The 17,859-nt window shown below is 44.6% G+C and overlaps 1 protein-coding gene across 2 annotated transcripts in view; it reads right to left on the bottom strand.

Moving 5' to 3' along the window:
• The window catches only part of Npas2 (neuronal PAS domain protein 2), a 176,707-nt gene that overhangs the window by 39,541 nt on the left and 119,307 nt on the right, over nucleotides 1-17,859 (bottom strand). For both annotated transcript variants that reach the window (XM_069988544.1, XM_069988545.1), the window contains exons 5-7: nucleotides 15,522-15,611; nucleotides 5,626-5,746; nucleotides 4,514-4,627 (exon numbers count right to left, since the gene is read on the bottom strand). In XM_069988544.1, coding sequence (XP_069844645.1) covers nucleotides 4,514-4,627; nucleotides 5,626-5,746; nucleotides 15,522-15,611 — 325 coding nt within the window. The remainder of the gene's footprint in view (nucleotides 1-4,513; nucleotides 4,628-5,625; nucleotides 5,747-15,521; nucleotides 15,612-17,859) is intronic.

Raw genomic sequence — 17,859 nt, 5'->3', positions numbered from 1 at the left:
ATTTTGTGTCATCCTAGGGCTTGAACTCAGGGCCTAGGCACTATCCCTTAGCTTTTCCCTCTCAAGGCTGACACTCTACCACTTAAACCACAGCCCTACTTCCAGCTTTTTGGTGGTGAACTGGAAAGTCCCATGGACTTTTCTGCCTGGGCTAATTGTGAGCTGAGATCCTTGCATCTTTTCCTCCTGAGTAGCTAGAATACAGGCGTGAGCCACCAGAAACTGGTCATTTGGCTAGTTTCTTTCCAGTTACAGTAAAAAAAAAAAAAGGGATATGTCACTTGTGTGTTAAGGGGAGGGGTGTTGAAGGCCTCCTGGCCCACATTTAAGTGGAAAAGTAAAAAGAATCTCTCCTCCTTAAAAATATCTGTTACAAGAGTGCTTGTCTGGAAAGTACAAAGCCCAGAGTTCAATCCCTAGCACTGAAAACAATAATTTGTTACAGGACATATGTAGGTCTATCTCAAGTATATTCTGGAAGTAGTCAATATGCCACTATTATTAGTCAAGTGTGTGTCAGCTCTTCCTAGAAGAGGGCTAGACAGGTGGCACCTATCCTAGCCCATCCCAAGAGCAGGGCAAAAACTGTCAAGTGAACACTTCTCAGAAAGACTACTTCCTGGCCTATTTCCTGATACTTCTTTATTCCCCCCAACTTCTTTCTCCCCTCTCTCCTTTTCCTCTCTGCCTTCTTCCCCTCCCTCTTCCCCTCTCCCTTTCCAGGGTCTGGGGGTGGAATCCAGGACCTTGCCTGGCATAGTGAAGTACTTTTTATGTTTATTAAAAATCTAGGCTAGAGCCACAAAGTCCTATCTTCCCTTCCTTGCTCTTGGGGGTAAGGCTGATACAATCCTAAGGAGTGAGAAAGATTCCATGGCATTGGAGTGGGGGAAAAGTTCCATTTTAATCAAGTATTGGGGAAGAGTTGTGATAGTTACACTGACATTGGGAACTGGAGTTTGTGTGTTGTGTGTGTGTGGGTGGATGGGACATCGTCCCTCAGTGAATCTGGACACTTGTGACTTCAGCAAGGGCAAAGGTGCTTTACACCCTCCCTTTCCCAGATTCCTGCTAACTAGGCCCATTCATAATGGATTCATGTCAACGAGGCTCGTTCCTGCTGGAGGAATTCCTGGAAGTTTTCTAGGTTACCTGGCAAGAAGACAGGTGCCTCATTTGTGTAATTTAAGGGTCACCAAAAGACCTGTCTGGCTCAATCTCACCCTCTTTCTTCCCTGCCCTGGCCCTACATACTTAATTACTTATTTCTTCTCTGGTTTTATTTCTTCTTCCCCCTCCTCCTTTTTTCTCTTTCTTTCTCTCTTCCTCGGGTGTTGGGGATGGAATATAGGACCCTGTGGTACATAGTAGGCCAGTACTCTACTAGTGAGCTAGACCTTCAGTCTTATGTTTTCAATTGACATATGAGAACTGTACATATCAATTAGGAGCCATGTGACATTTGGATACCTGCATACATGTATAATGTTCATATTGGGCTAAGCATAAATATCTCCTTGAGAATTCATCTTTTTTTGTGGTGAGAAAACATTCAAGATCCCTCTAATATTTTGAAATAGGCACACATTATGGTTCTCTGTAGTTCTTCCCATCTGAGTGTAATAAGCTTGAGGTCATTTGCTTCAGGGCCCGAGGGCTCCACATTTACATTTGAGGACTCTTGTCTAACTTACAGCAGGCTCTGAGGAGACATGACATTCTTATTTTTCAATTTTCTACTTTCAATGCTTCATGTTATAACAGAAACAGCCTAAAAAGAGAGTCACACATAATTTCCACACACTCTTTTAAGCAAACAAACAGCCTCAGCTTGAAGTGTTAAAAAAATCCCAGGTATTCAAGAATGAAGCCTGCCTATTTCCTTGAAATCTTCTAAGTGTGATAAAAAAAAAAAACAGGATGCTTCCAAGTGATATTTGTCAGCTTCTTAATGAGCGTTGTGTAAATGTAAATCCACAAAGGATACAACAGCTTCTTACTAGCCAACAACAGGTTCTTTTAATTATGTGCACTGTTGTCATGGGGATGGGTGGGCGTTGCATCCCATAATTTCCATCTTGAAATCTAGGGTGCCTCTCCCCTCTGTTCTGTGCAAGTGGCTGCTTAGGATGCCCTGCTATTCTAGCACCTAGCATTATGGCCAAAACACACAAACAACTTCAATTGCTATGATAAAACACAAATAGTATGACGTTTACCCTCTTTTTCCCTTCAGTGCTGGGGACTGAACCTCTAGATCTTTGCACAGTTGCATCCAACCACTGAGCTCACTGAGTCTCAGACCCATCCTGAACTGAAATTCTACCCATCCAACAGCTCCTTATTTCTCCCTCCTCCAATCTTAGGCAAGTCTACTTCTGTTTCTATGAATTTAACTACATTAGATGTATCATAATAAATAGCACAATCATGTATTTGTCCTTTGGTGATTTAGCATGATGTTCTTCAAAACTCTTCCAGCTGTAGCATATGTCAGAATTTTCTTCTTTTTTAAGGCTGAATATTCTATTGTAATGATATGCTCATTTCTTTATCCATTATTTACTCAGCAATGGACCAAGCAGCCCAGAGGCTGCTTCTACTTCTTGTCTATGCAAACAATGCTTCCCCAAACCTACATGCACAAATATCTCTTCAAGTCCCTGCTGATATTTTTGGAAAAATCCTCAGAAGTGGAACTACTGGATCGTATGGTAGGTCTATGTTTAATTATTTGAGAACCACCCCCATACATATCCCAAGCAAATTCTGACCTACTACTTACATTAACTCAATGATAAAGCGGTCTGGAACCTCTACCACTGAAGTCCCCACAAAATGGCATGTGGTGTCACATTGGTTCAAGTCCATGACTCTGAGCCAGAATTCCACAGTCCTTTCCAGCTGCCCATTTCTGGGCCTCAGATCTCCTGAACTGGGATTTCTAGGGGAAGACTTGTGAACCTGCATCAAAAATGGTTGCCTCACCCTAAGAACCTGCACTGGGGTTTTCTACAAGGGACCTCTTAGGTCTGGTTCTCTAACTAGGTAGCCTAACAGCTACCATTTACTTCTGTGTGTATTCACTTAACATTGTCTTTTGGAGTTTGGACAAGCTTTTCAGATGAGTTGGATTAGACATGGTCAGGCCTTGATTTCATCTGCTTTACTCAGATTTAGGGGCTCACTTGGGAGAGGTAATCTGCTGCCACTTCTAATCATTCATCCAGCTGGAGCTTTGGATGTGCTGGTCCTCTGAAGGCTTCCAAGGCACTGGGGGAGCCCACAAAAACCCTGGACACTGGGCCTGAAAATTGTTCTGGCAGCATCACTGTGTTGACTATCTAGAATACACATATTTATGCAAATGACATGCACCGGAGGATCCTTGGAGCTTGAAGGAACCATTCTGGTTAGCCTCAGCCTTGGGACTTGGCTGGGACTAACTTGCCTGGGCTAAGAGGACCACATGGAGGCAGAGTTACACAGAAGTAATAAAAGTGGCAGAAGTCAGTGCTGTCTTCATCTCACCATGCCTCTACCTTCCATCTGCCCTTCCCTCATTTCTACAGCTCATCTTCCTGTTTCTGTCTTTCTTTGGTGTTTTTCTTTTCTCCATTGCCTGTCAACATCATTGTCTATTTTTTCAAAGCTGTTTGTTTTGTGTTGAGTTTTGAGGATGCCAGCAAATAAGATGCAAGCCTTTCCTTGCTGGGCCCATAATGGGACTGAATTTCTGGCCTCAGGCCTGCATTACCATTCTGATCATGCATTTTGCATGCGTCTGAAGTATAAATGAGTACTTAAGTCAAATGAGTACTTAAGTCAGAGTTCATGCCTCTGCAGCCAGAGTTTGGACAATTAGTTATCTGGGTAATTTCAGAAACAATGACTTTACTGCCTATCTTCTCCTGATGAATAATTTATCCATTGTAGATTGCTGCCTCATGGTAAAGTAGCCCCTTCATTGAGCAGTAGTGAGCAGAGTGAGTGAGCTGATGACCCATGAACCAGAGCTATTAACGCATGCTTACAGCAGGGCTGTAAAGGGGAGATAAAAATGCAGAAAGCAAGGCTGAGAAAGCCTAGCTTACATTGTTCTTTATTAACTATAAGGTGTTTCTCACAGTACAGAATTATTTAATTAGAATCAAAATAAAGTAACAAATCACACACAATTCAGGGGGATTGTATACACAGGAACAAACAGGAGTGGGTGTGTGCTTCCTCCATAGGAGTGAGCTTTATGAGCAAAATGCCAGTATGAAAGCATACATTTTCCCCTTCTCCTCCAATGATAGAGCACTTCGATGAACAAAACGCAATTATCAAAGCACACATTCTCCCTCCTCTTCCAATGAGAGAGAGCCTTAATGAGCAATATGCAAATAGGAAAGCATACATTCTCCCTGCTCCTCCCTCCCTCTGTCTCTCCTTTCCAGGATCCTTAGGCCTTCACATGCACGTTTGCATGATAAAAGACACTTGTAATTATGGGAACATTAAGGCTTACCATTGTTGTAAGAGCGAAAATTTCCTACAAATTTTATGTATTCATAAGTTGGAAATTCCTTTGGGTTCAAGCTGCCTCTGAGAAGATGGCAATAAAACTCCAAATCGTTGTCAGCTGGGCCGTTAAGGGAAGAAAAGTAGAGAAAGGAAGATGAACATCACATACAGTCTAGACTACACAAATCACGTCTCTGTGAAAACTCTTTCAGGATTCAGTCCACACATAGAAGCACCTTTTTCTCATGAGTGATGGCTTCGAACCTTTGTAGCTCAGGCCTTTCTTGTTGTTCTTCATAGATATTCGGCATTCTATACTTGGACCTAATTAGTCTTAATTTGCTCACAGATGTCTGTGGTTGGTTATGTCGGGCTTGATTAGTTCTGGTTGTTTTCATACAGTATATTAAAATAAAGCTGCTCATATAGAGCCGTTCTCTTTAATTTAATCTTTTTTTTTGCTTTGCTTTGAAGTAAAATCAGATGTACGACAGGACAAATTAGGCATGGAAAATGGACTGAGGCTTGAACAAATGCAAGCATCTTTGCTACCACATGCAATCATGCATGGTTCATTAAGTGACACGTGGTTCATAAGTACCAGGGCCTTCTATCCAGGTTGCCAAATATGTTGATTAAAAACTTAAAAAGAATTCCATAAAATTACAAATGTATATAAATAACATATGACAACCTCTGGAGGACAGAATTTCAATTTCTGACCTAATAATTTAATTAGCCATTGGTTACTGGGTCTTACATAAATTTAACATTGTAAATATTCCCTGAAATAAGCAGACTGTCCACTGATTTTCATACTATTTATTAAAGACTCATGTAAAAAAGATCTCTTGTCATACATGCAAAATAAGCTATTATTCTTAAGTTCTTATGCTTTCAAGTTTTCCACATAAAGCCCAAATATCTTATATATTCCAAACTCCAGTTTTAGTTTTCAAATTAAAATAGAGCTCAAAGGATTTTGGAACTGTTCTGAGTCATGAGGAAAATTATTCTTGAAATTTAGTCTCCCCCCCATCTTAATTCATTCTAACCTTCTTTCAGAAGTAAAATTCTTATCTTTAGGTCTGCTAACACCAGTGAATTGAAACTTACATTTGAGGAGTTCTGGTGAGGGAGAATCCGTCATGAGCATAGGGGAAGAAAGCATTTTATAAACTTCAGAATGTTCTTGTTCTGGAAGGAAATTTAATAAATTCTGATCCATGACATCCGACTGCAAAAGAAATAAAAAGCAGAAGTGCACACTGCAGGAAAATGAACAATAAAATCAAAGGTAAAAACTGAATTTTTTTTTAACAATTCAGAAGCCATTTCTGAACTGCAAAGTTTAAGATTTGGTTTCCTGGGAAGACTTTCAATCTGAATTGTAACTTAAAAGGTTATGGGAACTGGAGGTGTAGCTCAGTGGTATAACAAGCACTTGCCTAGCATACGTGAGGCTCTGGGTTCAATCCTAGGTACTGAAAAAGAAGGAAGGAAAGAAGATAGAAAGAAGAAAGGGAGGAAAAGAAGGAGAGAGAAGAAGGATCTAGTGTAGTGATGTATGTCTGTAATCCAGCTACTTTGGAAGCAGAGGTAGGAAGATCACAACCTTAGACTTACCTAAGGCAAAAACATGAGATCTATCTGAAAAATAAACTCAAAAACAAAGTACTGAGGAAGGGACTTAAGTGGCGTTCTCGCCCTGAATTAAATCTCCAATCTTCAAAAAGAAGGAACGATTAGACATGCATATAATAAAACAAAAAGTTTGCGATTATTATTTGATATCTTCAGGAGATTGTTTTCATGACCAACTATGAATATTCAATTCCATGGATGCTCAAGTCTACTAAGTAAAATGCCATAATATTTGCATATAACTGATGGATATCCTCCTATACAATTTGAATCATCTCTAGACAACATATTTAATGAAATATAATTGTTTTAAAATAGTTGCTATACTGTATCAGAAAAAAGGATCTGTACATGTTTAGTACACATGCATGTATATTCAAGTACTGTCAACCTGTGGCTGGTTGAATCCTTGGATGTGGAACTTATGTGTAGGTGTGGAGAATCCTCTGTAGTTGATCAAATGCACCTGTGCTATTGCCCAGGGTTCTGGAAAGAACAAAGCATGAAGTCTGCTCCTACTGGAGGAGACCTGTTTTGCTAACTCTACTGCCTTCTGGCTGGAGGAGTTCTACTTAGACACCCCCCAAAGACTGCATGGGGTTCCTTTCTGAACATTCAGACCAGCAAAAGGCTGCCTGTTATTTCTCAGTAACCTCTAATTGCTGGAGATGTACTGTTTTCAAGTACCCGGATAGTGGGCTACAGAAAAAATAATAGCTAGGGTCTAGATACCGTCCTGTTCCATCAAACTATGTGATGAGAAAAAAGGCCTGAAATCTGAATCTGCATTGTCCACGTGGTTTCTGAGCACTTGGGATGTTGGCCAGTGTGTTGAGGTTCTGAATTTTGTTTTGTTTTGCTTTGGTTTTTGTGATGGACTGTGGCTTGGACTGAAGGACTAGGTGCTGTCCCTTGGATTTTTTTTTTTTTTTTTTGCTCCTGACTGGTGCTCTACTACTTGAGCTATAGCTCAAATTTGAAGTTTGAATTTCCACCAACTCCTATGCTCCACTTCCTTCAGTTAGATACCCCCAGACACCAGTCACATGGCTCCCAGGGCCTGCCCCATCTTCTCTGCAGTTTGGGTTCTCATCTCAACCACTGGGTTTTCATCTCTGCCATTGCCAGATGGCACCGAGAGTCATTTCCCCATACCACACACCCAGGTGATACCTTGGTCCCTCCCTTTCTCACCTTCACCTCCTCCATTCATTACTCAATGTCCACATGCTTCCTGATCTTCCTTCTTCCAATTGTCTCTGTTCCATTCCCTTCTTTAAAAAATATTTTTTTGAGCCAGGTATGGGTGGCTCATGCCTGGAATCCTAGCTACTCAGGAGGCTGAGATCTGAGGATCATGGTTTAAAGCCAGCCCGGGCAGGAAAGTCCATGAGACTCTTATATCCAATAAAAACCACTAGAAAACCAGAAGTGGCACTGTGGCTGAAGTGGTAGAGCGCGTGCCTTTGAGCTGAAGAGCTGAGGGGCAGTGTTCAGGCCCAGAGTTCAAGCTCCATGACCGACAAAAAAAATATTTTTTGAGACAATACATTCCAGGTTAGCCTTGAACTCTTGATCTTCCTCCCACAGCCTCCACAGTGCTACGACTACAAGTGTGCATCCCTATACCCAGGTGCTCTACTCTTTTGTGTTTCTGATTTCTACTCCTGTCCAAATTCCCTTAATCTCTTGCCTGGAAGATGATTTGACAAACTGGTCTTTCCACCTCCATTATGGTCCCTATCTAATTTAGCTGTCCTCTGCAGCCCGAAGAAGACACAGATCATATCAGGGCATTACTTCACATAGAACTATCCCTTGGCCTCCCACTGCTTGGGAGACAAATGCTAAACTTTGGACATACTTTTCAGGCTGTGCATATCACATCCCCTACCCATCCACTGTTCACAACCTTCCATACCCTCCCTCCCTTTGTGTTCACTGAGATGGTTGACACCCTGGCTGTGTTCTCCCCAAGCTGAGTTATCCACAAATGCAAGGTAAGGAGGTGAGAGGATTACATGCGATTGTTGGTCTGCCTTGATGATAAAACAGCACAGAGCCAACATTCAATAACTGCTACCTGTACTGCATGAAGCAACTCCATGGCAGTGTCACTTTCTTGCTCATGTAACACATTGACTGGTGTCCTCCCCTCCCTCCCTCCCATGGGAGCTCCCTTCTGTGTCCCTAACCTTCATAATGGCACTTGGCCTTCCATAACAATGCCTGTGGACTAGCTGCATGAGTGGTGTGGACACTCACCAGGAGAGAAGCGAAAATCAACATGCCTAGAGGACAGCAAGGACAGTGCGCTGGCTCTCAGATGAGGGGTGGTGTCAGGGGGCTCCCAGGGAACAGCCCCACAGGGAGGATCTGGGGACAAGAGGAGCTCTAGGTAGAGCTCACAGAGCTATGGGAGCCATTAAGCAGGGCTAGGCTAATGGGGTAGGGCTAGGCAACACAGGACGCAGGACCCAGGTTACAGAGACCTGGCTTAAGGAGACCATGAAGCAGAGGGCACTGAGGGACTTCAGACAGCCAGGAGCAGTGCAGCAGCCAGCCCCCGACTTAACATGGGTTGACTTAGGGTTTCCTGACTTTACGACAGTACAAAAACATCCATATTCAGTAGGAATTACACTTAGAAATGTTCTGTTTTCCTGGGCTCGTGATGTAGTCTAACCATGGGAGGTGGCAGCAGCAGCCGGGGGCTGCAGCTCCCAGTCAGCTCATGAGCAGACACAGCACTGCAGTACGCTGTGCTGGTGGACTCGGTTGCATAGTTTAGGTGCAGTCAGAACATTTTCAATGTACAATCCAGCTTGCCCTGTGTTTATCAACACAGGCTAGCCTCATGGTAAGTTGAGGAGCATCTGTGCTTTTATTTTAAAGAGGTCCTGCTCATGATTTAAAGGAATGGGGCACCAGAAGTCAGGCTAGTGCTGTCCAGAGTGTGAAGGGAGACAGGATGGGGAGGAGGAACAGAGTGCAAAGGCATGCATTCACTATCAAAGCTGCAACCAATATTACTGAGGGGTGCTAGGTGCCAGGTACTGGGCAAGGGAAGAAACACACAGAAGAGGCAAAGGAGTCAGTGCTGTAAGGGTGAGGATGGTGGACACAGCTTAGTGGCTGACTGGAAAACAGGAGGGGAGGAGGGGAGAAAGGAAGAACTTGGAATGGCTGTGGTTGGAAGCAGTATATGTATGTGTGTATCCTTGTATGTATGTATGTATGTATGTACGTATGTATGTATCTCTATCTGCCCACCTACCTGCCTATCTATACTGTGTGTATATATATATGTATATATATATATATACATATATATATATACACACATATACACACATACATACATAGTCCTGGGGCTTGAAATCAGGGCTTGGGCATTATCCCTTAGCTTTTTTGCTCAAGGCTGGCTTGTGCTACAGCTCTACTTCTGCTCTTTTGGTGACTGGTTGGAGATGAGAGTCTCGTAGATTTTTCTGTTCAGTCTGGCTTTGAGGTGCTACCCTTAGATCTCAGCCTCCTGAGTAGCTAGTATTACAAGCGTGAGCCACCAGTGCCCGGCTGGAGGCAACAATCTTTACTTCTATGAACAGACTACCACAGACATCCTCACCAGCTCATGCTATCATTTCTCAGTTTGGCTTTCTCCATCTGTTTTCCAATGCTCATGGTTTTATTTTAATCTCATTCCCTTTAGCTTCTTCAGCAGATGACTCATGTTCACAGACAACAGTAGCCTTTCTTCATAAAGATATTTCAGACACATGAAAAACATCTCTAAGTCCCTCTATGGGGTTTTCTCAGAGGGCCCCTTCAGAAGCTGCTTCCCTAAGATTGTGTGGCAGAGGGTAGAGTGAAGGGCTACCTGGCCTAGGTGAGCATATGGAAGGGCAAGGGCAGGCTAGAGGGTGGTGGAACACCTCAGTGTCTACACAAAGTAAAGATGAACAAAGGGAGGTGGGGGAAGGTGGGTTGCTGGGGAGATTGGCAGGAATGTGGGTTAATACTCTCACAGGGCTCAGAACTATGCTTGGCTCTTACATGGATCTGCCAGTATATTACTATCATGCAATTTCCACATGCCATCAAAAGGTGATAATTTGATCATTTAAACCCTAACACGGATAGAAGGTAAATTCCATCTGCAACTGAACTCTTCCTTGAATGAGCTGCACTCTGTTGATTAAAATAGTAGCAATTACGGATAAAAAGGAGGGAACACACCATGGATAGCTACTACCATTGCTAAGTCCCATGGTCAAGAGCCAGTCCTTACCTGTGGGAGGCAGGCCTTCTCTTGCTGGCTGGCCCTAGGCTGTGTTATGTCGGAACTACTCCTGTTCTGAGCTTTCCTGCCCTGAGTTCCACAACTCACCTTTCCCAGGTTTCCCCACTAGAAAAGCTGCAGACTCAGGCCACTTCTGTCCCTTCAACTAGTAGCACAGGCTCAACTATGCTGCTCCAAGTGAAACAGGCCTGTACTTCCAAAGCACAGGAGCCAACTGGCAGGAATCGAAGTGGGCTGGGTGGACGTTCAGTCCCTAAATGTCCTTGAGGGACCCCAGCAGTTCCGGCTATCGAGATGCGTGCTGGGCACAGTGAGAAGGGATACATGAGAAATCCTGGGAGGCAGGCATGAGCTCAGAGAAGTCCTCCTGGACCTTGATCTGTCCTAAGAAGTCAGAGGCACGATTGAGAAGCTTACATTCAGCTGAAATTCAAATCAAACTGAAGGCCAGATGGTCAAGCTCCCATAAGACAAAAGGAGAATCACTCTGACTTGATGTAGTGAAGACTTAACTAAATATACAAAATCCCAACTATAAAGAAAAAGTATCTGTCATCAAAGTACCCTGGAAAGGGAAGGGGTATCCACACAGTGAGGACATGCATCAGCCTATGGTAAAGATCCACAATTCACAATGAAGGTTCAATATTGTGGAACACCTTGAGAAAGTGTCAGTGAGCCCAACTACAATTTGCCTACTCTGCCTTGGGGGACAGGGTTCCCACCAAACACCTTCCTTCAAAGCAGGACGAGGCGGGCTAGCCATTCCTGAGTAGAGAGTTTAGTCCTCTGCCCAGCCAGTGGAATCATTCACATAAGTCGCATCCTCCATGGAACCAGGGAGTGTCCAGTTTCTTTATAACAAAGCTCACCTCCCTCAGCCCTTGCTGGTTCACCTGTTCCCAAGTGCATCCCTGGGCATGCCTGTCTGGTAGGCTTTGTTTCCTCTCTTGCAATCTGAGAATGTGTGGCTCATGACCTGCTGTCAATCTTACCTGTCCTATGTGCTGTGTTGTATGTTAGGATGTGCTCACTGCCTTACAGTGGGGTGACTAATAGGTGATGAAAGCAAACTTCAGCTAATTACCAGAAGTGGAGCTGTGGTTCAAGTGGTAGAGCCACTAGCCTTGAGTGAAAAAGCTAAGAGACAGCACCCATGCCCTGAATTCAAGCCCCAGAACTGACAAAAAATACAAAAAATACAAGATAGTTTATATATCTGATCCATTACATTTATGATAATATCTTGAAGCATTATTTGTTAACTTTTTTTTTTGGTGCCAATACTGGGGCCTGGGCATTGTCCCTTAGCTTTTTTGCTCAGTCTAGTGCTCTACCACTCGATCCACAGGTCCACTCTCTGTGTGTGTGTCTGTGTGTCTGTATGTGTCTTATGTGTAGCTTGGAATGTGGCAGCTCCAGTTACAAATCCATCCCCTTGTTCAATTAATGTTTAGGAACTTGCTCAGGACAAGAGACATCATTTCTGCCTTTAGAGCTTTGGTCCTTCTTATCAGGCAAACATCACTCTCAAGAGCAAGTCAGAAAGGGGATCTGGGATGCTAATTAAAAAATAACAAATGTCTGAACATGAAACACAGACCATGTCTACTTTTTACTGTGTGTGTATCTTAAACTCTGGGCTTCATGCCCTCATTTGGCTTTTTCACTCAAAGTTAGCACTCTACCACTTGAGCTGCAGCTTCACTTCCGGCTTCTTAGAGTAGGTTTACTAGAGGTAAGAGTCTCCTGGACTCTCCCGCCAGGGCTGGCCTTGAACTGTGATCCTTAGATCTCAGCATCTTGATTAGCTACCAGTGCCTGGCTATGCTTACAGTTCTGTCCAGGCCTCAACTCCCTTTCATCCTTCCTGAGAGGAACTCATCCCAGGAGTCCTTTGAGCTCCTGTTCTCATTTCCGTGTTGAAAGTCTGTTGATTATAGCAAGATGGGCCCATGGTCTGAGAGTCTAGAAGTATGGTGGAAGCAGAGAGAGACTTTAAGGCAGACAGTCTCTGATAGCAGTTGAATTCTGTTTTGTTTTTTAATATCTCCATCCCCAATGTCCTTCTCATCCCTAGCTACACAGGGGGCGATGGGACTGAGCCTGGGTGTGCCAGCTTATACTTAAGGATCTGCTACTGGGAGTTAGAGCTTCCTGTCCCCTGCCCAGCCTGTGTCCCAGCGGCCGACCCTTCTCCACAGACTGGCCTCCATCTTTCAGCTCCTCGTTCTCTCCCTTCCAAATCACCCACCACAACTTTACTCAGTCCTCTATGGCATTACGAGGAGTGGTAAAGCACCAAGCACTACAGCCAAAATGACTGAGTTAATATGGCAGCTCCATTCCTGGCTGGCTGTGGATCCTTGAGTAAATTACTTAACCTCTCTGTGCTGCCATCAACAAGGAGAGCAAATATGATCTAGCCCTCCCTCTGGGCAAGGCATTGTTCCAAGTACTTTTACACACAGAAATTTCTTTTTGTGTGTGCCAGTACTGGGCATGAACTCAGGGCCGCAGCACTGTGCCTGAGCTATCTCTCCCAAGGATGGCATTCTACTACTGGTGCCATACTTCCACTTCTGGCTTTTTGGTGGTTAATTGTAGATACAAGTCTCATAGGCTTTCCTGACTGGGCTGCTATCCTCAGATCTGAGCCTCCTGAGTTGCTAGGATTATAGGCATGAGCTACTGGCACCCAGCTGCAAGTGAGTCTTAAGGATGACTGATGCCCAGTATGCACTCAGGGTTAGACACTAATGGTTGGGTGGGTAGAATTTAAGCCAAAGTGCAACCCTTGAAGGAAAAGACAAATCACAGGGCTTTTGGACATGCAGTGTGTCCTCTGTGGCGAGATCCTGGGCTCACACTGAAGAATGAGTACATACAAACTGAAGCCAACTGAACTAGAAACAGAACGCTACCTTTGGTGTTAGGAAGACGTCAGACCATCCTGGGCCCTGTAGAGCTGCCCCTGCTCTGAGCCCTGCCTTGACGTTGCTAGATGGGACTCTGGAGCTTCCTTGAAAAGAGGGGCAACAGAGGTATGACTCCCAGATCACCCAGCTGTGTGCTATGTGCTGCTGGACGCAGGGAAGTTTCCACCCACTTGCAAAAGACCACCCTGGTAAGTAGTAGGCAATAAAAACTAGCAGTAAATTGAAGTTAGATTTCAGCATGGCCCAAGCTGCGGCCTACTTCTCTTAGGAGTTCAGGGCTGCCAAGTTGTGTGTGTGTCTACCGTGGGTCTCTGTGTAGATACTTAAGAAGTATTCAAAGGAGTCTAGCATTAATAAGTTAAGAGTACAGATCATTTCTGATCCTTTCAGACTCAGAGAACAATCTGTAAACATAGTCCTGAATGGCTTTATAATTTCAAGTCGTAAGAATGCCCATCTTACTTTCCACCGTTTATGGCAAAGGGTCAGATAACTGTAAGAGCATAAAGCAGAACAGTGCACTCCTGCGTACCAAAGGACTCTGCTCTGTCTCCCCTTCCTGGTCAGGGGACATAGCACATTTAGTAGTTTTCCATCAGGGCCCATCACTCCAATTTTATCCCTTCAAAGCAGAACACAAGCTCCCTCTGGAGAGCCACTGAACTTCCCTTCTTTCTCTAGATGTCCTCAGTTGAGGCCCCAAGAAGCCATGCTGAAGACAGGGGTCACGTCTGCCCCATGACCATCCTCCTCATGGTCTCTGCTACAATCAAGGCATAGGGGACCTTGGCCTTCTCTGGGATAAGGAGCCTCTTCCAGCCACTGTCACAAGGCATAGAGACACCTCTGTCAGCCTGGTGCACCCGGGCTTCAGGAGGTGGGCTGAAACACAAAGGTGAGACCTGAAGAGGTAGACTATGGTATAATGGGAAGGTATCTGCTTAGGCACAGTGATTGTTCTGAGTGGCAGATCTATGTGCACACGACACCATTTGCAGAAAGATGGGCTGGAGTAGAGGAATGCAAGGAATGGATGCACCCAGGACCCTCAGGAGAGCAGAGTGCTAAGGTAGAGAGAAGCTGCCCACAAGGCAAGCCATGTTGCTTCCCAGGCAGGTGTGGCTAAGGGAAGGGAACCACAGACCCCCATTGTCTTTATGTATGAACCCAGGGCAAGCTATTACCCCCTCATCACATGAACTGGCCACCTATGCCTTGTGTGCAGGGGTGAGGAATGGCTGGGGTGGATGGAAAGACAGATGCGAGAGAACGTTTATCCACCCCATGCAATGCTGCTGGTGGGGCTGACATTCAGGATCAGGTTCCGTAGGAATCAATGATGGTGTGGGAGGACATGGGAGAGGGGCCTTCAAGGATATGTCCTGTACTAGAGTGGCACAGACCTGTGAGTTGGTCACACCATCCTGAGCCCAGGGTTACCAGGGAGAACCGAAAGGAAAGGAAAGGGAGGTAGGGAAGAAGGAAGACAGAAGAGAGAAGGAAAGAGACACATTTACCTATTGGGACAGACATCTGTCAACATCTGTCACCACCTCCCAAGCCTGGACTGCAGAGCTGGTCCTCACCTCCTGGCCTGCCCAATCCCTGATCACCCCTAAGGCCTTCCAAGAGGTTAGTTCAACAGTGTCTTCCCCAAACATTTTAACTCTCAGGAAGTTATCTGTGCTGCTATACCCTCATGACAATTAGTGCCGCAACCTGCATGCAATCTCAGCCACGCCTCTGAGAGCTCCAGTCTGAGCTCTCTGTTGCCTGTTCCTCCCTCAGGTCTCAGCTGTCCCCTGAGCTCAGCTCACGGTGCTGTGGCTCTGGGTGATCTCTGGACTCTGGTTTCATGTCTGTACTCTACAAGCCTTGGCTTGCAGAGATCCCGATGCCCTGGCTGTCCCAGTGTAATACATACTTGTTCTGCCCTTTGTCTGCCCTAGGACCTTGGGCTTTGCCTAGTTTGGGCCTTCAGTACTCAAGACACCAAGGAGGATCTGAATTCCCTTTTCACACAGACCTCTCCAAACCTGTCCCACCTCCAACCAGAGACCTGAATGATTCTCCACACACACAAAAAGAAAAAGTGAGCTGGCAGGTTCTCTAGAGCAGAAACTCACCGGTAAATGGCCGAGGAGAGGTGTGATACTATCAGAAACATAGATGATGCTGCCGTCCGTGGTCACTGCGATAATGAAGCCGTCTAATGCCTGTGGAAGATGCGACAGTTGAAATCTCCTTAATGATGCCTTCCCGGAGCAGATGGCATTGAAGCAAAGGACCCATCTGATGACCTAGCTCTGTTCGATAATCTTTACAATATTTCCATGAATAGCCCCACAACACTCTTCTGCCACATGTAAAGCAGGATAGGCTGAGTGACAGAGCTGACTTACTGGTCTCACAGAACCTACTTAAGTAGGTTTCATACTAGCCACATTACTTGACTGAGTCAGAAAGATCACTGTCACCATTAAGAGGTATCAGTAGTATCAGCAGTATGGTCAGTTCCCCACTTCCCCCCCCCCCCCCCCGCCCCGTAGCCCAGATAACACGTTAACAGTCCTGAATTCCGCAGCAACATTTTCTGCAAAATATAAGAGCAAATGAATGCCTTACAGACAGACAGTATGTCTGTTAGACAAAGGAGACCTCTTGCTTGCATTTGCTGCCACAAAAGAAACTGCTATTGAAAGAATCATTAAAAAAGGACATTCACAGCCAGACCCTGGTGGCTCATGCCAGTAATTCTAGCTACTCAGGAGGCTGAGATCTGAGGGTTTTGTTTTGAAGCCAGCCTAGGAAGTAAAGGTTATAAGACTCTTATCTCCAATCAACTACTCAGAAAAAGTTAGAATGGTACTATGGCTCAAGTGGTAGAATGCTAGTCTTGAGCACAAAGAGTCTCAAGGCTCAGCTCAGGGACAGCATCCAGGCCCAGGATCAGGAAAAAAAAAAAAAGAACATTCACAGCTGGGCATGGTGGTTCATGCCTGTAATCCTAGCTACGTCGTGGTAAGTATAAATAGGGGGATCACAATCCAGATCATCCTGGGCCAAAAAATGATCCTAAAAGAAAAATAACAAGAGCAAAAAAGGGCTGTGTAATTTAAGTGGCAGAACACTTGATTGTAAATATGAAGCCCTGAGTTCAAACCCCAGTACTATCAAAGGAAAATAAAAAGTCTGGGTAGGGGTAGATGTTTTATAACACAACTAGACATACAAACATTTCTGGAATTGTGAAAAAACGTATTTACACACCTTAGATATCTAAGACATCTTTAGACTATATGGTAAGCACATGGCCCCAAATACTCAAAAACTACAAGAACGATGTGAACACTGATTTCTCACAAGGCACACACTTTCAATGTTTTAAGTATTTGCTGAGACTTCATGAAATGTGTGTATGTATATGAATGCTAGTACTGGAGCTTGAACTCAGGACCCTGGGCTTGCTTGGCTTGTTCCCTTATGGCTGGTACTCTGCCACCTGAGCCATACCTTGCTGGTTATTTCTGAGGTAGAGCCTTGCAGACTTTCCTTTCCAGGCCAGCCTTGAACCCTGATCCTCTGAGTCTCAGTCTCTAGTAGTTGGGATTACAGGCATGAGTCACTGGTAAGAACTGTGACAATGTATTTTCATATGGATGCTCATGATGCTTTTAGAAAGACACATCTCAGAGCTGATTTCTAAAATGCAAACTGTGTGATTCATCAGAGAACAGGTCTCACTAGCAACTGGCTGTCTGAAGAGCTCCAGTGAGATGGAAGAGATTAAAAACACAGCTTAACCTCTCCAGAAAGCAGATCTTTGCGGGAAGAATGCATGTGGTCAGGTGACATCCACTGTGCTCCTGGCACTGTCGGGTCACTGTTTCAAAACAGTTGTATCTCCTAATCTGAGAAAAAAGAATGAACTATGTGCTTAGCAAGCTCTGGCAACATTTCACATGTCTTCAACTAAATCCTGCCAGGGTGCAGCTGAGAATCTGCCTGGGCAAAAGAGCATTGATTCTTTGAAGTCTGGAGGGTGTAAGGCCGTCAGAGCCAGAACAGTCCTCTTACTGTACTGACGGAAGGAAGGACAGCTTTACTGCATACCGACATGTGAGGGGGAGCTTCCTTGCAGGAAAACTAGGCTCATGTATTATTTTATATTGGCTTAGATTTAAGACTGAAAAAAACACATTTGTGGGCATGCCTGTACTGGGGCTTGAACTCTAGCTTCATGCTCTTATTTCTGCTCACAGCTGGTGCCTAGCTTACAAACATTATTTTTCCCCTGATGGTACTAGGATTTATACTCAGGGTCTCATTCTTGCTTGGCAGGTGCTCTATCACTTTATCCACACCTCTTCTTTTTGCTTTACTTTTCAGATGGTCTTTCTTTTATGACAGGGCTGGCCTTGCCTTGAACCATGATCTTCTCAATATTTCACTCCAAGCAGTTAC

This window comes from Dipodomys merriami, unplaced genomic scaffold, assembly GCF_024711535.1.
Source record: "Dipodomys merriami isolate MVZ:Mamm:240054 unplaced genomic scaffold, mDipMer1.0.p SCAF_36, whole genome shotgun sequence".
Classification (NCBI taxonomy): Eukaryota; Metazoa; Chordata; class Mammalia; order Rodentia; family Heteromyidae; genus Dipodomys; species Dipodomys merriami.
Note: the sequence above shows the minus strand (reverse complement) of the source record. Positions and strands in the feature narration are given on the sequence as shown.